We start from the raw sequence: 23,134 nt of genomic DNA on the forward strand, positions 1-23,134 counted from the left end.
TTTTAAAAATCCAATTTACTTGCAAGTATTTGTTGATTGCTTACTACTTGCATTTCACTCAGCTGAAACATTAAAAACAATTCTAATTTTCATAGATTCCAGGGCCAAATGGGACCATTGTGTTCATCTAGTCTGACCTCCTATATAACACAAGCTATATAACTTCCCAAAATAATTCCTAGAGCATAGCTTTTAGAAAAACATCCAGTCTTGGTTTTAAAAGTTGTCAGTGATGGAGAATCCATCACTAGCCTTGGTAAAATGGATGTACTAGCAATTAATATTGGAATACTTGGGATGCAAATACTCCAGAGAAGTATCTATGTTAAACCCCTAAAGTAATTCAGTCAATATTGGGCTTTTAAAAAACAGAGGATCGGCTTCATAGTTGTGTTTTGGACCCTTTATGTTGCCTGCGGAGTACAAGAGGGCCAGAAAGTGGGCAGATCCTTAGCTGATGCATCCAGCCCCTCCACACTCAGTTGTGACACAGGAGACATGGAGAGGAACATAGCTGGAACATTCACGGTAGCGTAATCCCCAGGTGGCTTTAACTTGCATTAGGCTCAGGATCTAATCTATCAGTAAAGATCTACCCTGAAAATTGGGGAGCCATAACCAGTTCCCTGGAAGACCCACAACATAACAGACTACTGAGCTGCTGAAATTACAGCCTATCATGCTGACTAAAACTGTTCCACTGATTTCCTTCTACTCCCCTCTCAATCTCTCTATCATCTATTATGTCCTATATTATATTAGTCCCTGCCCCAAAGAGCTTACAATCAATCTTTTTGTTCTGTTTTTGTATAGCGCCTCACATGGGGGTCCTGCTCCATGCCTGGGACTCCTGGGTGCTATGGTAATCAAGATGCTCTTTAGTTGCTGACCAAGAGATACACGCCCTGATCATGCAAAAACTTTAGAGTAACTTTATGAATGTAGCTGTTCCTATTGAGCTCAATGGAACTGTGCATGTGTAGGTTTGGGGCCATATTTAGAACATGATCATGTAAACTACCAACATTTATGAAGAGTTAAACACTATATCTAGTTGTAACATAAGGTCTGAAAGATTTGTAAAGAATAATTATAAAAAGCTCCTAACCTAACGATAGCATAGCCAATTTCATTTTTCCCTTTTTTAACAGAGTATGTTAATTGTCACTTCTAAGGAACGTTAAGTGATTGTTTAAAGCACCCTATAAAGCAAATGAGATATTAGGTAGTTTATTCAAATAACCTCTCCAGTCAAACAAGCTATACAGATAAGACATTTAATAATCTAATAATACATTGCAATTAATAAAAGTCTGCTGTGTGAATCATAAGACTGATTAGTTTTGAATAATATGTTCATATTCAGCTCTTATCTGTGTTAGGTCTATAAAGACAAGCACAAAGTTTTAATGTAAGCATTTATTGGGGAAAGTCACTTAATTATTAAAAATGGTAATCTAAATCAGTTTAAGCACTTAGTCTTATTTTATGTATTTGATTATTTTCCACTTCCTTCTCACGTCTCGGAAAAAATGAGGTTAAGGGAAGGAGGAAAGGATCTGAAATAAGGTGTATACATGGCAGGGTGGATTTGATTTAAATCACTAGTCAGGAAGACTCCATTTAATTATGGATGTCTACATAAAAGTGCATTCTTGTTAGTTGTTATAACCTTAAAACATATTCTTCACAACTGAGAGATATAGGTTTAATTTTTAGAAGGTACACACTATACATTTTTAAAGTGATTTATTTTGAAAACTTTTCAGATTAGTTTTATAGCTATATCAGAAAGTGAATGATTATTTCATTTACCAAAGGTAATTGAAGCAGATATTTATGAAGTCATTGGGAGGTGAACTATCTCCAATTCAACAGGTTAATCATTAATATAGGGAGGATTTTCTTGCCATGCTCTATTAAGAGGAGAACATCACCAGACAGACCTTTACATTGTTTTATTTAACTAAAACAACATTATGTATTCTGGATTTTTTTCTTCAACCGCAAACATATAATATTTTAACAAAAAAGGGTATGAATTTTTGAATTTAGTTAAACATGCAAGTTTTTTAAAATCAGGTTTGTTTTTGTTAAAATTGTTTAACTAAAATAGTCAATTTAATTTTTTTTTAATATTTTGTTTAACTGTGTCAGCCAGGTCAACATGAGAAACTTAAAATATTGGCTTCTGTGGCTAACTCAGTCGTCTTCACCTTCATTTTCCTGTTTGTTCATAATCTGGAAAAGAGAAACAAGCTTTCCTGCTTTTTCAGGACCCAAACGATTTCTCAATTTGTAATGAATTAGTCCAAAGGAAGAAAATATTCTTTCTACACCGGCAGAAGAAGCTATTGCTGTTAAAAGTGAGATTATCACTTCAACAGTCTCTGAATCCAAGTGCTTAAGTGACTTCCACCAGTTCACTGGTGTGACTTTCTTTAAAACATCATCAGCAAACGTATATTTCTTGAATGGTTTACCCTTAGATCTGAAGTTTATTATAATTGGCATTATGGAGGGATGATTGCTGGATGTCCATGTCATAGCCAACCCCTCTTCAGCAATTAAGGTTTGACCCTGGTACCAAGTATTCAGAACATTTGCAGGAAAATGAGCAGGAGAGAGTACTGTCCCATTCATTTTTTTAATGCCTGTAATTTAACTCTGCCATTGCATATTTCTCTTTTTAAGATCTCTCAGTTCCTTCCAAATCTCAACAGCATCAGCAATAAAACAGCTATTTCCCTGTATTTTGTTCAAGGTTACAGAAATAGCATCAGGGTACTCAGTATGTGTTCAATATTTCTCTTAAGCCCAATGTTGAAAACTTTGGCTGTGACAGTGCCATCTATTTTTTCACAATTTTGTTCACAAACTGTCATCGGATTAGGTCAGTTTTTAATATAGTGCTCAAAATAGTCCACTACTGAGTTCCATCGCACGTCTTGTGGGAGAGTTAGCTTGGTTCTTCAAATTTTTTTCAGAGCAGCTGCTGCAAAGTGATTGTTACGGACGTATTTTGCAATTTCAACAACATTAGTTTTATTTCTGGAACACTGAAGTCTTTGGATAGGAGGTGCATCAAATGAGCACTGCAACCGTATGTTATTAGTTTGGGGCTCTCTTCACTCTCTAAATAGTTTCTTCTCATCTTGGATACATTTGCAGCATTGTCTGTGACGAAGCTGCGTACTGGACACTTGATTTTTTTTTCAGTTTGTTATAGCTTTTACTGCTACTTGTAAGTACTCTGCTGTGTGTGCATTTCCTGATGTATCAATTGTTTCTGTAAGGAAGACATTCCCTTCTTCTGTTATCACATGAGCACATACAACAGGATCATTGTGGACATTGCTCCACCTCTCAAGACTCAGGCTAACAATTTCACCTTTTGCACACTGCTCAATTTCTGTTTCGTACACTTTATCCAGCAAATTGCCTGCGACATCTGCTCTGTTGGGTGGACTGTATCCTGGTTTTAATGACTGAACCATGTTAATGAAGTGTGGGTTCTCAATCATATGAAAAGGAGAGTTTGTTGCATAAACAAACTGGGCAATTTTTTCATCAATTACCTCTTTTTGTAATCTGTTGGTTCTTATCACAAACTTACCTATAGTTGTTTCTGGATGATGGAGATTTTTTCTTTTTGCTACAGGTGATATACTGTGTGGCTATGTGACATACATGATGGGACAAACACTATCATTGGCGGATACTCTGAAACTATAGAAAATGATGGTGATCTTGAAGGTGGATAGTCTTCAGAATCCTGTACAGTAACTCCTCACTTAAAGTCGTCCTGGTTAACATTGTTTCCTTGTTACGTTGCTGATCAATTAGGGAACATGCTCGTTTCAAGTTATGCAATGCTCCCTTCTAACGTCATTTGGCAGCCGCCTGCTTTGTCCACTGCTTGCAGGAAGAGCAGCCCGTTGCAACTAGCTGGTGGGGGCTTGTAACCAGGGTGGACCGGCAGCCTCCCTATCAGCTCCCTGCTCCCCTAAGTTCCCTGTGCTGCAGCCGCCCAGCTGGCTATCAAGGCAGTTCAGCTGTCCCTCCCCCCCCTCTGCCATGTGTTGCTCCTGCCCTCTGACTTGGAGCTGCTCCCAGAGACTCCTGCTTGCTGTGCAGGGGGGGGCTAATGTCAGGGTGTTCCCCTCCCCCCTGCTCCTGCATCCCATTTACCCCTTTTCCATATAGAACAGGGAGGGGATACGGACGAAGAGAGACAGAGCTTGGGGCAGCAGCTGCTGTCTCAACTTCCTGATCCACTTAAAAAGACAATGCACTTAAGAGTGGGTCAGCTTACTTAAAGGGGCAGTGTGCATCTCTCTCCCCCATACACAAGGTGTGTGTCTATCTCTGTCTGCTATGCCGTCTCCCCTACCTTGTGTTCATGCTGCCTTGTGTGAGAGACTACATTAACAACTTGTTAATCCTTGAGGGCTCAGCCGAGTGCTAGTTCATCATTTAACAGCAAGGCATTCCCTGGGAAATATCCCTCCCTCTTCCACCCTCTAACTTCACCACCTAAACCAAGCTTCACAATCATAGCTGTGAACAGTATTATATTGTATGTTTAAAATGTATACTGTGTGTATATCTATATAATAGTTTTTTGTTTGGTTAAAAAAATTTCCCTGGAACCTAACCCCCCATATTTACATTAATTCTTATGGGGAAATTGGATTCGCTTAACATCATTTCGCTTGAAGTCGCATTTTTCAGGAACATAACTACAATATTAAGCGAGGAGTTACTGTATGTTGAGGATGAATTCTCCTAAACAAAATAAGTCAATGCAGTTCTTTATTATTACCATACTGCTCATTTAGTATTACTCAGTGCATTCACTGACATTCTGTACTACTTTAAAGGTGAAATTGTAAAAGGAAGATCTGCCTATTTCAGCTATTTATTTTTTATTACAACTGCATCTAAAATGATAGTACCATAGAGTAACAACTATATTTTTTGCTCAAACATGGGAATTCAAGAATAGTCCTGAAGGAAGACAGGCAGTCCTTAAGAAAGAGTATGAAATAAAAAAGTTTACCAACCTGAAGATCCTGGCCTTGCATTTCTTTGTTGCACTCTTTGCATTTTGCATGCATGTCTGTCTTACCCACAGGTAGAGGAACTTCATTAAAATATTCCCAAACTAGCTCTTTTTTACGGTCTGCTGCCATTCTAGGTTTTCCCTTCTAGTGAGAGAATAGTATGGTAGATCTCAGATCAATGAAGGCTACACTCAGAAAGACCTCAAGACTTCTGGAATATGCTGCTCAAACAGTTTCACTTTTGTTTCTACTGCCTGTCCCTTCTCACATTTATGTCCAGACTTCTTCTCCTTGTCCAGATCTGTTCCGCCTCCAACAATCTCCTATTCACTGAACTTTCTGAAACTTTTCACTTTTAGAGAGAGGTAAGGGATTGACTCTGTGTACACAAATTTGCAAAGGGACAATAGGGTTGAGGTCTGTTATTTCTCACCTCCATTTATTTGTTTATTTTTTTTAAAAAATTTTTGCTGTTAACAAGCATGTTATCACTGGAGACGCAAATCCACAGTTTGAGAACTGCAAAACTAAGCACCTCTGATGGTATCTTCTAGACTGAGCACTAAGTCCCATTGGGCATATAGAAAGATTAACCTAACTATTCTATACAGAAGCCCCTGAAACCCCATAAGATTAGATCCCTAATCCATGAACTATTGGAACTCATTTACAAAACTTTTCTTAAACATTACATGAATATATTGTTTCATACTATAGAATTTATAATCCCTATTCCATGATGAGATATCTTTGAGCTATAATGTATCTTAATTAAAACTATCTTTAGATAGGTGTCTTTCCTCAAAAAGCATTTTATCCAAAAAATACATTTTAAAATTTTTTTTTAAATCATTGATCTTTATCCACCCTGATATATGGCATGGAGGGACTGGAGTAAACTAAGTAGCCGGAGGCTGATAATGGCAACTGCAGAATTAAACTGATTAAGGCTACTCCCTTTGTAGTAGACTCCTTAAAATTGTAGGCAATTCTCCCAGATTTAGGACATATTGATACATCACTACCACTCAGGTGGATAAAAATAATTTAGTTAAAAACAATTTTAACAAAAACAAACCTGATTTAAAAAAATGTGAATGTTTAACTAAATTCAAAAATTCATATGCTTGTTTTGTTAAAATATTATGTTTGCTGTTGAAGAAAAAAATCCAGCATACATAATGTTGTTTTAGTTAAATAAAACAATTTAAAGGTCTGTCTGGTGATGTTCTCAGCATGGCAAGAAAATCCTCCAAATATTAATGATTTAACCTGTTGAATTGGAGATAGTTCACCTCCCAATGACTTCATAAATATCTGCTTCGATTACCTTTGGTAAACGAAATAATCATTCACTTTCTGATACAGCTGTAAAACTAATTTGAAAAGTTCTCAAAATAAATCATTTTAAAAATGTATAGTGTGTACCTTCTAACAATTAAACCTATATCTATCTTGCAGTTGTGAAGAATATGTTTTAAGGTTATAACAACTAACAAGAATGCACTTTTATGTAGACGGGCCAATCCGGGGCTATCAGGATAATTCTCGCCCCGTCTGACTTCACCTTCTGTAGGACCCTGCCTATGAGGGGGAAGGGTAGGAAGGTGTACATCAAGGGCCCCAACCAATCGAGCAGGAACGCGTCCGTCATGGCCCCATCGCCTTCTATCACCCTGGAACAGAAGCAGTTCTGGGCGGTGGCGAATAGGTCCACCTGGGGAGTGCCCCACTGAAGGAAAATCCATTCTGCCACCTCCCTGTGCAGGGACCACTCGTGCTGATGTGAGAACACCCTGCTCAGGTGATCTGCGAGCATGTTGCTCTCGCTGGGTAGGTGGAACTCTCGGAGGAGGATGTTGTGGGCTATACAGAACTCCCACAGGAGTTGGGCTTCCTGGCATAAGGCCCTGGAGCGCGTGCCCCCTTGCCTGTTGATGTAATACATTGCAGTGGTGTTGGCCGTGAGGACTCTGACCACCTTCCCTTGTAAGTGCTGGCGAAAGGCCAGGCACAGCAGGCGCATAGCCCTGAGTTCCCTGACATTTATGTGCAGGGTCAGTTCCTCGGGTGACCACATACCCTGGGTCCTGATGTCCCCCACGTGGGCTCCCCAGCCCAGGTCCGAGGCATCTGACACTAGATCTATTGAGGGAGAGGGGTCTCGGAAGGGGATTCCCCGGAGCATGTTGCTCGGAAGGGACTACCATTGGAGGTCTGCAACCACCGTTGGCGGCACTGTGACAACCTTGTCCAGGCCGTCCCTGGCCTGCGAATAGCGGGAGGCCAACCTGAGTTGGAGGGGCCTCATCCGGAGCCTGGCATGTCGCACCACTGTGGTGCATGCTGCCATGTGGTCGAGGATTTGAAGGCATATCCGAGCCGTGGTTACCGGGAAGGCCATGACCGAGGCGACGAGGCCTCTGAGCGCCTCGAACCTGTCCCTTGGAAGGGAGGCCGTGGCCGCCTGGGAGTCCAGCAGCGCTCCTATGAATTCTATGCACTGAACTGGAACTAACGTGGATTTCTCCTCGTTTACCACTAGGCCCAGAGCAGAGCAGGTGCGTAGCAAGAGGGGTACTTGCTGCTGCACCTGGGACAGGGACTTGCCCTTGAGCAGCCAATTGTCCAGGTAGGGAAAGATCTGCAGCCCTCTCCTCCTGAGGTGGGCCGCTACCACCGCCATATATTTGGTAAAAACCCTGGGGGCCATCGAGAGGCCAAAGGGGAGGACCGTAAACTGGTAGTGGTCCTGACCCACCAGGAAATGGAGGAAGCACCTGTGACTTTCCAAAATGTGGATGTGGAAGTAGGCATCCTGAAGGTCCAGCACTGCAAACCAATCCCCCTGGTCCAGGGAGTGAATAATAGAGGCTAGGAACGCCATGCAGAATTTGCAGCATACCAAGAACTGGCTGAGCTTCTGCAGATCGAGGATGGGCCGAAGCCCACCCTTCACCTTCGGGATGAGGAAATACCTGGAATAGAATCCCTTGCCCCGGAATTCCCAAGGTACCCTCTCCACGGCTCCCAGGGAGAGGAGGCGCTGTACCTCCTGACCCAGGAGGAGCGCATGTTCCGGGTCCTCTGCCGATTCCCTGGCTGGAGGGCAATTGGAAGGGGGCGAAACAAATTGCAACCTGTACCCCAGGGATACAGTGTTGAGGACCCAGCGGTCCGTAGTAATACGGGACCCTTGCAAACGGAAGGCAGGTAAACGATTTGCAAACCTGAACTTTATTAACTGGGGGGGGGCGGTTAACCTGGCAACAGGCCCGGTGACCCCCCGCAAGCAGTCAAAAACGCCGCTTCCCTGGCCTCCTGGCCTTAGAGGGCCCCGGATGAGGGGCCGAGCGGGATTGGCGTTGTGACCAGCGCCTCTGCTCCCGCTGCTTCTTAGGCAGGGGCTCATATCTACCCCGAGCCTGTGGAGCAGAGGTGTGAAGCCTGGGCTTGTCCTTGGCCGGCGGTTCAGGCCCAGCGTCTGCAGGGTGGTATCGGAGTCTTTCATCCCGTGCAGACGCATATCTATTTGATCTGCAAACAGGGCCCGACCATTGAACGGCAGGTCCTGCATGATCGACTGGGACTCAGCCGATAGGCCAGAGAGCGAAAGCCAGGATGCCCTTCTCATGGAGATCGCCGCGGCCATCGAACAAGCGGCCGTGTCTGCCGCATCAGAGGCCACCTGGAGCGCCGCTTTAGCCGCCGCCTCACCCTCATCCATAAGGACTCCTTCCTGTCCTTCTCGAGGAGGGAGAGCTCAAACTTGGGAAGGGACCCCGACAGGTTAAAATCATATCTGCTCAAGAGTGCCTGGTGGTTGGCCACTCTGAGCTGAAAACTCGCAGATGAATACACTTTTCTCCCAAAGGAATCCAGCCTGCGAGCGTCTTTGTCCTTAGAGGTAGGAGCGGGTTGGCCATGCCTCTCTCGGTGGTTCACCGACTCCACCACTAGAGAGTTCGGAGTTGGGTGGGAATATAAGTACTCGTGCACCTTTGTGGGCACAAAGTACTTCTGTTCGGCCTTTTTGGAGATCGGGCAGAGAGATGCCAGGGTTTGCCAGAGGCCAGTAGTAATACTGGCCACCCCCTGATGGAGCGAGAGGGCCACACGCCCCGGCACCGAAAAGGTCAGGACATTAAACAATGTGTCCGACGGCTCCTCCATCTCCTCGGCTGGAGCTGGAGGTTCGATGCCACCCTCCTGAGTAGCTCCTGGTGGACCTTGAAATCCTCCTGAGAGACAGGAGGTGGTGGCGCCACAGAATTGTCTGGCGCCGAGGAGGTCGGTGCCGCGGTGTTGTCTGCACCTGGGCTGTACTGCAAGCTCGACGTCCTGACCCGGGACCCGAGTCGGTGCCAGAGGATCAGTGCCCACTTCCTCTTCGTGGTGCTGAGGCGGCAACGTCGGCTGGGCCTGGGATGCTCCCGCCATGGAGCGGGGTCCCAGCAGTGCCAGTGCCTGGGGCCACGGTGCCCACTGGCACCACTGTCTCTGCCAGGGAATGGCCTGGCCCTGGGACGCGAGGTAGTCCGGAAGGGCCAGCTGGTCCTGCAGCAACGAGCGGCTCGACGAGGGGCGGCTGCGTTCCGAAGCCGAAGTCCGGGATGAGCGGACGGTGCCGTGCGAACGGCTGGAGCAGTCCCAAACATGACGTCTCCGGCCCCTGGACGAGGACAGGTAGGAGTCGGGGGTGCTGTCTCCGTAGTGCCTCCGGCGCCCAAGACTACGACGCCTCGGTGCGTGGGAGTCCTGTGACAAGCTCCGGGCGTAGCACCTTTCATGGCAGGTGCCGGAGCGGGAACGGCGGTGCCGCCGCCAACGAGACCTGTCCCTGCAGTCAAGGCTCGAAGAGGAGTGGCGCCGTCTCTTAGTGCCTCCCCTACGGTCTCCCGGAGTGGAGTTGGAAAGCTCGCTCGCAGACAATCCTGCTCGCGGCGTGGAGGCGCGCCGAGGTCCGCAGCTCAGCCCTTCAAAGCGGGATGGTATCTTGACCTCGGAAACGTCTGGAGAGGGTCGATAGGCAGTGAGCGAAGGCTTCCCACGGGATTGGGGACCCGACTGGAGCGGCGCCCCCGGTACCGGAAGCGTCATGATGTCGCATGCAGCCTGAGCTGCCTCCGGCGTCGAAGGCATTCTCACCTCTGGCGAGGCACGCGTGGACGGCACCGGACTACTCCACTCTACCCAAGTCAGTGGTCTTGGTCCAGATGGAGATCGTGGGCTGCCCAATGCGGGTCTAGCCTCCCCCCGATCTTTCTCCCGGCGCCGCTGAGTTTTCCCTTGTTTCTTAGAAGGGGAGTGGTGCCGGCTCGTCGACGGGGCCTCGCTGCGCACCGACAACACAGTACCGGGCGCGGAATCAGGACAGCGCGCCGGGGGCGCTTCGCTGCGCGTCAAGGACGAGGTGCCTGGCGCGGGGTCGGCTCAATGCCCAGTGCTGGGGTCAACACCGACTCCATTAGGAGAGCTCGGAGTCGGATCTCACACTCCCTCTTTGTTCGGGGCTTGAAGGAGCGGCAAATTGTACACTTCTCACTAATGTGAGCCTTGCCCAGACAGCAAAGACACTGAGTATGTGGATCGCTTCTGGGCATAGGATTGCGAGAAGAGTCGCACGACTTGAAGCCTGGGCCACGGGGCATGCCCCGAGCCCAGCACTAACAGAGAAAGTTCAACAAGTAACTTCAGGGAAAGCTGGATACCACTAAGGCTAGAATTGCTGCAGCAAAGCTGGAGCACAAGTTCCGACTATCTTCACTGGCGGCAAGAAGGAACTGAGGGTGGGGGGAGCACGCAGCCCCCTTTATGACGCAATATGTCGGCGCCACTCCAGGGGTCGCAGCGGTGCTCCCCCACTACGGATGCTGCTAAGGGAAAAACTTCCGGCACCAGTGCACGTGGTGAGCATGTACACCTACTGTGGAATACACAGGAGCAATCACTCGAAGAACGCCAGTTACGGAACAGGTGACTGTCCTTTCAATTACCTTTGGTAAATGAAATACCCAAACAATCATTCATTTTCTGATATAACTGTAAAACTAATCTGAAAAGTTTTCAAAATAAATCACTTCAAAAATGTCTAGTGTGTACCTTCTAAAAATTAAACCTTCATCTATCTCTGAGTTGTGAAGATATGTATTAAGGTTATGATAACCAACAAGAATGCACTTTTATGTAGAAAATCCATGATTAAATCGAGTTTTCCTGACTAAATCAAATTCACCCTGCTACCGCTGCTCTACACTAGCACTTTCATAAGGTGCTAGCACTGTCGAGCTGCAGTGATGTGAGATCAATTGTGGCTAGAGTTCCTAAAGCTCAATATAAACACAATCAGGTATAAATAGTTTGCCATGGCAAATTGCCTAGGATTTTTCCAGTTTCCTCCTACATCAAGCTTTTACCAATGCCTTCAAAGAAGAAGAAAACTGAATAATCCTTGCCAGTTCCCTTTTGCAAACTTTTTGCACAGGGAGCCTGGTGAAAGGCAGAAAAGGTTGAGAAGGAGGGGGGGGAAGTGGTACAGAAGACAAGCAGGAGGGGATATGGGGGCGGGGGGAAACCTAAATGAAAAAGTGGAGAAAAATTATGCCAAATTATTTATTTTGTGCACTTGACAGTCTTTTGGGTGTAATCAGTTTTAATGTTTCCCCATAATAATTATTTAGACCCTGATCCTGCTGTTGGATCTGGTAATATGAACACCTGCACCTGTGAGGAGACCAGATTAAATCAGATCCCATTTCCCCAGGATGTGTGAGTCTTTCACACAGCAAGAAGGGGCAGAAAAATATTTTTAAAACAGGAAAATGTATTTGTAAAACAAGGACCCCAGGACAGGTGTAGTAACTCAAAACACTTAACTCATTTTTTTAAAATGGTCTTGTTTTGAAATTGATGGTGTCCCTTTTGAGGGTGTAGTAATGTGAGAGCTGACAAATCTTTTACAATCAGGGCTTTGGAGCGGAGCTCGGAGCAGTGGAGCTGCAGATTTTTGCCTGGAGCTGGAGCAGAGCCAGAGCACAGCTCCAAAGCCCTGTTTACAATACTACCAAAATAAGCCTGGGTCTTTTTCCAGGTTTGGAGATGCTTAAGCCTCATGATTTGTTTTGTTTCTCACCAGCAATCTGAATTGGTATATCTAAATTCTTATGAGAGTTCATATAGATCTTACCTAGAGGAAGGTACTATTCTTCCAACCTGTCAGTCTTTCCTCATGTCGTTTCTTGTAGCTGCTCTAAAATCTACCCACTTCACTTTCATCATCCCTATGTATCCATCTTGTAATGGAATCTGGGCACTTGTTGTGGTACATTATCTACTTGTTATGATGTTGGGCCACCCACTTGCCCTTGCTCCACACACACCACTGTCATTAATTTGATTTCACCATTGTTGGCAATCATAGGTTTGATTTAATTTTTGTAGTCAGCACTCTGATCTCATGAGGATGGGTGTGGTAATTTTAAAATAGGAGTTCTGCACATGAAGTGAAGCCTGGAGATGTTCCTTTGTAGATTAATCCACTTAGATTTATATTGCTATAAATGTTTCTCTGGCAGTTTCCTACAATAATTTAGTCTCTTTTGTAGTATTTTGATGATGAATACTAATTCAAGTGGCTTGTTTTTTCAGATGGTATCGTGAGAAATTTGAAGACTACCCAAAGTCCAGGAAGATTGTGATTCCATTTGTGCTCTGAGGTGTGCATCATGGAGTTGGCTGACTTTGAATGATGGTGGTTGCTATTCTGAAAATATTCAGTTGACAAACAACTCCCAACAAGTTAGCCTAAAGGTTTTCTTTTAACATTTTCAGTATCACTTTTGTTGGTTTCCTAACATATAAAATACAACTGATGGATGAGGCCATAGTGACAGAAGAGTCAGCCATCCTGTTCCTATTTGGAGCATAGTGTAATAACCGCCTTAATAAGATAGTATCTTCATCATTGGAACTACAGTGGTGTCTGTATTGCTTCTTATCCTGCCTCTACCTGTTGCCTTTTCTGCCTCAGCCAGGCACAATACCTCCAAGATCTCATATTGCACCATATCAGTGGGTGCTTGTGCACTATCTACCCCCACACAAACACAGGATTGACTTGCCTCACCCCCCCGGATAATCTAGTGCTAGTAGTGTCACTAAATGTAGTCTTTGTACTCAGTATTATGCCTAGCCACTGAGCAAGGAGTAGTGGTGAGAGCTATCCTCAGCCCCCGCACATCTGTGCAGGCACAAACAATAGAACACTGTTAACACTACATGCACTACTTATGACAGTAGCAGTAACTTTGGCAAATAATGGGTTAAGATTTACTTCTTCCTCCAGATTAATAACTCTCTCAGGTACTTTTCAGTGGCTGGCTTCTCACCCACTTCCATGACATGTTCTACTTTCCTTATTTTTTCCATTCTACTCTTTGTTCTGCTTTTTATTTTTCATATGAGAAATATTAGTGTTACTGGTAAAGGATTTGCCTTAATTTTTTACCAGTCCCCGCTGACATTCTAATGACTTTTAAAGTTTACATTTGGTATCTATTTCTGTTTTAGGAGGTTTAGGGTCTTTAACTGACACTTTTAGTAGTTTTGGGTAGCACTGTTTTCTGGCTTGCCTAAAATAACAAACCTCACCTCCTAAGAACTATAGAGAATTTTTCAAAAATGTTTTTACTTTATGATAAGTGTATGGATGACACCTGTTTTCCAAAGAGAACTGGATTTTTGAATACTTGTTTTTTACCTTAATAATGTCAAGTCTGTTCTCCTTTCCTAGATTTGCTGAAGAACCTCTGTGAGCTCACAGTAAACATTCATGAGAGTTCCAGTACCTTAACTGAAAGAGTGGGGCTGTTGAATCTTAAACAGAGACTTAATTGCTGGGTTTTAAATAGGGACTAAAAGTAAATGGAGTTTTAAATAGCGATTTAAAAATCCCTTCTCTTCCCAATTGCTCAGCTTTCAGTCTCCTTTCTCTTGTGATATTCCTACTTCTCCAGTCTCCATAGTCTTTTACAGTAGAAAAGTCCTGAATCTTTAATGTAAAAAACAAGCAGAAAGTGTTTTAACAATTTTTTTCTTTATATAAATCCCAAGGAAAGGCACAAGCCCAGTTTCTCTTTTTTGGGTGGGGTCAGGGGAGGAGGGTTGTTTTCATTTTCTTTGGAAGTTGCCTTTTAAATATTCTCAATCTGCCTGGACACTCTTTAGATCTTAAGTGCTGCTTTGAAGACAAACAAAGCTTAGCTGTATTGCCTTCTTTAAAGCCTTATCTTAATTCCAACATAATTTGAGTCTACCTGCCTCCCATTTCAGACCAACAAGGCAGCCTTTGCCTACCCACACTGAAATTAACCTCCCTCACCATCTCCTTCCCTCTAAAGCAACTTTGCTGTACTGTTTGTCATTTTTGGATTTTGGCAGGTGATTAATAAAAACTTTTAAAAAATTTGTTTCCTTCTGAGTAGGTGCTGTGTTTGACAAATTCAACCAGAAAGTGGAGAGGCATATATAAAGAACAAAACAGTTTTTAAAAAAGTTTGGTTCCATTGTCGGGATCGTTTTCTAAGATTTAATGCCTCATCTGACTTCCGTTTATTTAACTGGGAGTGCAAAGTGATCGGAAAGTATGATACCACTGGTCCTTCAAGTTTGTGCAGATGTGTATTCCACACTGGTGTGTTGGTGTCTTGCACACTGCAAGTTGGAGACTTTTTTTGCCACAGCTGTACCTTCTCATAGCCCTTCCTGAGGCTATATAAAGGTGGCAGCATCCTGACTCCACTCAGTTCCTTCTTACCACCTGTATCTTGAGTTGGAACTCCCTGTGTTGGATTCTCCTAACAGTTTCCCTGCTGCATCACAGTTTGTGACTCAGTCTTCAGTAGTGTAAATAGTAACTTGCAGTTAGCACCAATAGTTTAAGTTAGCGTTAGTTGGTTTATTAGTATATTTAGTTGTATAGTTAGTTTTTGGTCTGCAGCACTGAATGTTATGCACCATTCCCTGGGCTTCAAGCATTGCCCGGCATGTGAGGTCTCTGATCCTAACAGTAACCCACACATGTGCTGCTTGGTGTGCCTTGGAAAGGGGCACATAAAGGCAAAGTGCAGTAGCTGTCATTCCTATAAGGAAAGGACACAGGTTGCAAGAAACCTTCTTTTAAAGCAACACCTGCTAGAACAAGCTGTGAGACTGCCTCAGCACTGGGATCCTCTTCCAACTGCTCAATTAACTGTCCCTAGACATCATCTCAGGAGGATCCTCTACCTCTGCAGGAGTTGGGGACAGTCCCAACAGTCTGATCAGTGATAGAGGCAGGAAAGGGATTGTTCATCATTCCTGCATGTCCCTCAAATGAGAATCCATAAAATGGACTGGTGCTGCCAGAAATCAAGGAAGGATTAGTCCTCCTTTTCATCAAAAGCAGGGGATCACTGTCAGCAAAACTCTGGTACCTAGAGATGCCAACCTGTGTCTCCCAGTGGAGGATCCTTGTGCTGTACTGTTGACTCTGGAACCATCTACAGGGTGGCCACCGAGTCCAGTACCTGTGGAAACTCCAGCATCCTCAGGTTTCCTTTGTCTATCCTTACCATTATGCCCACTACCTTTGGATGTCAGTGCGGGGATGGTACCCCAAACTCTGTCCTCTTCATCTCTGGGATGGAGATTGCCTTCAGTTCAGGTACTGATGAAGAGGCAGGTTCTGCATATGGTGCTTATGCAGTCTAGGTCAATACCAAGACATCCCCTGCTCTCGGCACCATCTACAACATCAACCTTGCTACCAGAGTCCTCAGTACCGGTAGCTTCCTCTGATTGGGGACCAAATCCTGACCCCTCAACACCAAAAAAGGACCCATCCTTTGTACTGGACCCAATTATAAGACCATCTACCTCCTGCAGTTTCCTCTCAGGACCAAATACAATGCCAACCACAGTACCAACGTTAACTTTTCCATATTAGAGAGTGGACAACTCAGGTTTTCCAGTGATGCCACCAGGTTGGGTGACACCCCCACCCATCCCTATTGATTATTCAAACAGCTCTTCTCACTCTGGGTCAGAGTCCTCCAGCTCTTTTCCTGCCCCACCTCAGCTAAAGAGATCACATACATCATCCAAACACGCAGGAAGTAAGTGTTGATACCAAGAGCAGATCCATTCCTGTAGTAGGGACAGACCTGCCTGGCCTGTGATACATTGACCTATTATGCTGTGCCTTGTGTTGCAGTGGCCCCCCGGAACACCTCTTGCCATAGAGCCAGATCTCCACATAAGTTGGATGTAAGATCCCCTTATCTGGAGATGGCCCAAGCCACAGTCCAGCCTATTGTGGAAGCTCAGGATGACATTCCTTCTGGATTAGTCTCTGTGGCTAACAGTTTCCCTGAGAACCAGCATGTACCTCAAAGTATCTGCAGCTCCAGCAGCCCCGTCATCACCATCCATGTACGATTCAGTGGCCCTGACTTCAGATTCTTCAGTTCCAGTTCATGTCCTACCAGGAATTGCTCAAGAGAGTGGTTGCAACTCTGAGTATTCAAGCTGAGCTGGTACAAATTGGCGGCCATCCTCCAGGCTTCAGCCCTAGAAGGGTTGCCTTCCCTATTAATGATGCCCTATTACAGCTGGCCAAATCTATGTGGCACACACTAGCATCGCTAGCCCCAACAGCCAAGCGAATGGAAAAATGATAGTGTCCCTTCCTAGGGTTTGAGTGTTTCTGTTTGAACCAAACTCCTTAGTTGTCATGGCAGTTAATGAGACCTCCAGAGCAATGGCCTCTGCAATCATCATGAGGAGTGCACCATGGTTATTTAATTCTGGAATAGCATCAGATATCCAATAATCTATTGATGATCTATCTTTTAATGGACTGTTTTTATTTTCAAACTAGAGAGATGAGGTGTTTCACTCTTTTAAAGATTCACAAACAGCTCTCTGCACTCTGAGAATTTATCCTCCAGCCTCTAAGAAGGATCAGTATAAGCCCCCACAGCAATATTCTGATCACTGTCACAGACAACTTTTCTGTCTTCCCAGACACAGTATGTCTCTCCTAAAAGAGACAGAGGCCCCAGAAAAGGTCATCTAATTCTAGCACTACAACAATTGAACCTGCTATAGGGAAAACCTTTTTTACTTGTTTTTCAGAGCTGCGCCACTCACTGACTAAATGAAAGGAGAAAGGAATGGAAAAATTCCATAGATCTGACAGTGAGGCCCACCTTTCACATATGGGATCTTCAGTCAACCTGTTTGCTACAAAAGACAACAGGAGTGTCATCAGTTTTGTTCTCAGGCCTCCCATAGTCCAGGCTTCCTCACTGATGCCTTCACATAGAAGAGAACTGGGGATTTAGTGCACACCTTTCCCTGATCCCTCTCATCCCGCAGATCATCCACAAATTGAAGCGAGACCATGCCAGATTAATCCTGATGGCCCTGGTTTGGCCAAGGGAGTATTGGTTTTTGAATCTTCTCTCTCTCTCTTAGTTCAACCTCCTCTTTCTTTCCCGCTCCTCCCAGACCTTTTATCACAGGAACACGGTCAAATGCTACATCCAGATCCATCAGTCTCCACCTCTCGGAATGGCTGTTGAGAGTCTAGATAAAGTGTGGGAGTATTCCCTGGTGGTTCAAGAGATTCTGTCCAACAGTAGGAAACAATCAATTATGTCTGCTTACTGGCCAACTAGTAAAGGTTCTCTGCTTGGTCCATTGCCTGGGGGGGATACAACCTGTTTAAGCAAGAATCCAGGACATTTTAGACTACCTCTTACATTTCAAGTCCTCAGGCCTTTCAGTGAGTTTTCTAAAGATTCACTTTGCAGCAATCACTCCCTTCTATGCGGGGATGGATAGTAGATTGGTATCTTCCAACCCCATGGTTGCTAGCAAGGCTATCAATTAACCGCAGTTAACGCAAGCGATTAATGCAAAACAAATTAACTAGATTAAAAAATAGTTTAGTTTTAATTGCACTGATAAACAATAATGGAATGCCAAAATAAATGTATTATATATATTTGGATGTTTTTTCTAGATTTTCAAATATATTTATTTCAATTACAGCACAGAATACAAAGTGTACAGTGATAACTTTATGTTTTTATGACAAATATTTTCACTGTAAAGAAGATAAACTAAATTCATTTTTTTTTTCAGTTCACCTCATACAAGTACTGTAGTGAAATCTCTTTATTGTGAAAGTGCAACTTATTAATGTAAAAACATTTTAATAACTGCACTGAAAAACAAAATAATGTAAAACTTTAAAGCATACAAGTCCATTCAGTCCTACTTCTTGTTCAGCCAATCGCTAAGACAAACAACCATTCCCAGAGAATAGTTACCAGTGGTTCATAGTCAAGATGGAAAGGCATATCAGGAGGAGACCCACAGGGATCAGTTCTGAGTCCAGTTCTATTCAATATCAATGATTTAGACAATGGCAAAGAGAGTACACTTATAAAGTTTGTTGACGATACCAAGCTGGGAGGGGTTGCAAGTGCTTTGGAGTATAGGATTAAAATTCAAAATAATCTGGACAAACTGAAGAAATAGTCTGAAGTAAACAGGAAGAAATTCAATAAGGACAAATGCAAAATACTCCGCTTAGGAAGGAGCAATCAGTTGTACACATACAAAATGGGAAATGACTGCCTAGGAAGGAGTACTGCAGAAAGGGATCTGGGGGTCATAGTGGATCACAAGCTAAATATGTATCAACAGTGTAACACCGTTGCAAAAAAAGCAAACATTCTGGGATGTATTAGCAGGAGTGTTGTAAGCAAGACACAAGAAGTAATTCTGCTCTGCTCCACACTGATTAGGCCTCAACTGGAGTATTGTGTCCAGTTCTGGGTGCCACATTTCAGGAAAGCTGTGGACAAATTGGAGAAAGTCCAGAGAAGAGCAACAAAAATGATTAAAACATGACCTAGAAAACATGACCTATGAGGGAAGATGGAAAAAATATGGGTTTGTTCAGTCTGGAGAAGAGAAGACTGAGGGGAGATAGTAACAATTTCTAAGTATATAAACAGTTGTTACAAGGAGGAGGGAGAAAAATGTTTCTCGTTAACCTCTGAGGATAGTACAAGAAGCAATGGGCTTAAATTGCAGCAAGGGCAGTTTAGGTTGGACGTTAGGAAAAACTTGGTAACCATCAGGGTGGTTAAGCACTGGAATAAATTGCCTAGGGAGGTTGTGGAACATGGAGATGTTTTAAGAGCAGGTTAGACAAACACCTGTCAAGGATGGTTTAGATAATACTTAGTCCTGCCTTGAGTGCCGGGGACTGGACTAGATGACCTCTTGAGGTCCCTATGATTCCATGTCAGTGTTGTAGCTGGCATTCTAAGGTATTTACATGCCAGATATGCTAAATATTCATATGCCCCTTCATGCTTTGACCATCATTCCAGAGGACATGGCTCTATGCTGATGATGGGTTCTCCATGATAACAATCCAAAGCAGTGCAGTCCAATACATCTTCATTTTCATCATCTAAGTCAGATGCCACCAACAAAATATTGATTTTCTTTTTTGGTGAATCGGTTTCTGTAGTTTCCGCATCAGAGTGTTGCTCTTTTAAGACTTCTGACAGCACGTTCCACAGCTCGTCCCTCTGAGATTTTGGAAGGCACTTCAGATTCTTAAACCTTGGATCGAGTGCTGTAGCTATCTTTAGAAATCTCATATTGGTACCTTCTTTGGCTGAACAAGAAGTAAGACATAGTGGACTTGTAGGCTCCAAAGTTTTACATTAGAGGTCTCCAAACTGTGGGGCATGCCCCCCTAGGGGGCACAGAGGAACATTCAGGGGGGTGCGGTGGGATCCAGGCCAGCTCCGATAGTGTCGGGGAGAGAGCGCCACCCAGCCCCACTCCCAGCCACGACCCCAGCTCCCGTCCCTAGCCCCACCCTCAGTGTTGGCCCCTGACTGCAGCCCGGCTGCAGCTTCTGCTCCCAGCCCCACCTCCAGCCTCGGCCCCCAGCTGCAACCTCACCCTCAGCCCTGGCTCCACTCCTGGTCCCAGCCCCACCCCCATCTGTGGCCCTAGCCTTACACCTGTCTGCGCCCCTGCTCTCAGCCCCAGCCCCTGGGGAGGGGGGGGGGAGCACAGACAGAGGTAAGGGGAAGGTATGACCATGAAAAGTTTGGGGACCACTGTTTTACATTATTTTGTTTTTGAGTACAGTTATGTAAAAAAATAATTCTAAGTCTGTAAGTTGCACTTTCACTATAAAGAGATTGCATTACAGTACTTGTAAGAAGTGAATTGAAAAATACTATTTCTTTTATCTTTTTTTATGGTGCATATATAAAGTGAACACTGTACACTTTGTATTCTTTGTGGTAATTGAAATCAGTATATTTGAAAATCTAGAAAAATATCCAAAAATATTTATAATAAATTTAAATTGGTATTCTATTATTCTAACAGTGTGATTAAAACTGTGATTAATCGTGATTTTTTTTTAATCTCATGATTAACTGCAATTTTTTTTAATCGTTTGACAGACATAGCTGTTAGCTTTCTCAAGCTTTCCCACCTATTAAGAATTTGGTGCCACTTTAGGACCTCCGCTGTTGTCTATGTGGTGCTTATGAGCCCGCCATTTGAGCCCTTGGCTACTTTCTCTTGGACTCCATTAAGTCAAAAGATTGGTTTCCTCATAGCCATTAGATTGGCCAGGATGGTGTCTGTGAGATACAGGCAGATCCTCCTTTTACAGTGTTCTGTAAGGATAAGGTAGCCCTGCATCCCCACCCTAAGTTTTTAACTAAAGTTAAAGTTAGCTTTTATTTAAAGTTGTGTTAGCATTTATTTAAATCAGACAATATATCTATATTCTTCCTGAAACTACACTTGGGTGTGATAGTCTGTACCCCTATGTTCACCCATTTTACAAAGCATACTGTGTAAATTCATGATTTGTCCTTGTAAAATATGTGTGGCAACATTGTATGTAATGATACAAGATTCCATTGTATAATATTACCAAGGCACATTCCAACATGTTCTGGAGGACAGTCACAAACAAATTCCCCAGAGAGGAAAGACTAGTCAACACCTCAACTAGGTGTCAAATGGACCACCATCTGGTTAAGTGGCCACTCTTTGGCAAAAGAGAGGGTGTGAACAAAATATCTATATTTTGACAACGCAACCTAAGGTACCTGCCCACAGATTTTCTGTCTTCTGAACATCATCTGGAGAGGATTCTTGCACAGAAGAAAGGGCTAGATGTGGAGAGGGCAGATGCCCCAAATGATTTCTCCCTTGCTGTCTACCCACGGCATAATCAACCCCCAAAGAACAAAGGAAGCAGCATTGGACTGGGGGGGGGGAAGGGGGTGCACAGGAGATCCTGAATGAAACAGGGTTCAGCCAGTAAGACTGCTGGAATATTTGGTGAGAGACCTTCGGTTTGTATTCACTTAGCTTGTTAAGTTAGGTATTAGTTGCATTTTACCTTTTGTTTCCTTGTAACCTATTCTGACTTATATGCCTCATTACTTGTACTCACTTAAAATAGATCTTTCTGTAGTTAATAAATTTAGTTCATTGTGTTATCTATACCAATGTGTTTTGGCTTGAAGTGTTTGGGAAACTGCCTTTGAGATAACAATATTTGTGCATATCATTTTCTATTAATTAATGCCTGACTTTATATGAACTTCTATTGTGCAGGAGGGTGCGGGGCAGTACAAGATACACATTTCTGGGGGAAAGTCTGGGACTGGGTGTGACATTCAATACCTTGGGGGAGTGTACTGTAACCCCCATATTCCTCATTTTCATATAATCGCGATCTTGCATATAAAGCATGCCTTGTAACAGGGGTGGGCAAACTTTTTGGCCTGAGGGCCACATCTGGGTGGGGAAATTGCATGTAGGGCCATGAATGTAGGTCTGGGGCAGGGTGTTGGGGTGCAGGAGGGAGTGCGGGGAGTGGGGGGCTGAGGTGTGCAGGAAGAGGCTCAGGACAAGGGGTTGGGGCGGAGGAGGGGGCTCAGGAAGGGTGTGGAATGTGGGAGGGGGTTCAGGGCAGGGGGTTGGGTGCAGGCAGGGTATGGCATGGGGCTCAGGGCAAGGGGTTGGGGTGCGGGGTGCAGGAAGGGTTCGGGGTGCCAATTACCTGGAGTGGCTCCGGGGTGGCAGCAGCACCATGTCACTAAGGCAGGCTTCCTGCCTGCCCTGGCCCCGCACCACTCCTGGAAGCGGCCGGCACCATGTCCCTGTGGCCCCTGGCAGGGAAGGGGGGCAGAGGGCTCTGTACACTGCCCTCGCCTGCAGGCACCGCCTCCCGCAACTCCCACTGGTCAGGAACAGGGAACCGCAACCAATGGGAGCTTTGGGTGTGGAAGCCACAGGTGAGGGCAGCGTGTGGTGCTCTCTGCCCCCACAGGGGCCGCAGGCACGTGGTGCTGGCCACTTCCGGGAGCGGCACAGGGCCCGTAGTGCCATGGGGGTGGCAATCCCATGGGCTGGATCCAGCCCGCAGGCCATAGTTTGCCCAACCCTGCTTTGTAAGGTATCAGGGGAAAGGTTATGATCTGCTGAAAGTCATTTCTCTATCCATATATGTGTATCATTAATGCATATGAAGTTATGAGAATTGTGTTGTATGGTGGTCACTAAAACATGCTGCAAGTTGGGGAATCAGCCAGTTATTAGCTCCCCAGAGGCAACAGCAAGCAAAGTAACCAATGCCCGTGCGGGGTGTCAAACAACCCATCAACAGCCATTGTCCAGCAAAGGAGCTACAATGCAATGACTCACCTGCATGAGGCAACACCAGGGCAATTGCTCAGCCTTGCTTGGAGAGACTCAGCAGTGCCCCCCAGACATGCCTGGACTTGTGCTCCCCAAGTACATAGACTGAGGGTATAAAACAGAGTGGACACATACTGGGCCCTTCTCCTGCCCCCACTTTCACTGCAAGCAAGACACTGAAAAGAAGATAAGACTCTAGCAGAGGAGATTGTTCCTTAAACTGGGCCAAACCTGTATATTAAGGACTGCAGTATCTG

At 44.6% G+C, this 23,134-nt stretch overlaps 1 protein-coding gene across 5 annotated transcripts in view; it reads left to right on the forward strand.

Annotated features, from left to right (window-relative positions):
* SRD5A1 (steroid 5 alpha-reductase 1) overlaps positions 1-21,679 on the forward strand; it is a 58,331-nt gene extending 36,652 nt beyond the window's left edge. The window contains exons 5-6 of one of the 5 annotated variants that reach the window (XM_024109626.3): positions 12,714-12,781; positions 17,241-21,679. In XM_024109626.3, the coding sequence (XP_023965394.1) occupies positions 12,714-12,763 (50 nt within the window). In that variant the 3' untranslated portion in view covers positions 12,764-12,781; positions 17,241-21,679. Of the gene's footprint in view, positions 1-3,661; positions 5,069-12,713; positions 14,530-17,240 lie in introns of those variants that run through there. The other 4 variants (XM_024109623.3, XM_008172999.4, XM_065584197.1 and 1 more) reach the window with 4 other exon arrangements.
* Positions 21,680-23,134: the final 1,455 nt, after the last annotated feature.

Source organism: Chrysemys picta, chromosome 2 (assembly GCF_011386835.1).
Source record: "Chrysemys picta bellii isolate R12L10 chromosome 2, ASM1138683v2, whole genome shotgun sequence".
Lineage (NCBI taxonomy): Eukaryota > Metazoa > Chordata > Testudines > Emydidae > Chrysemys > Chrysemys picta.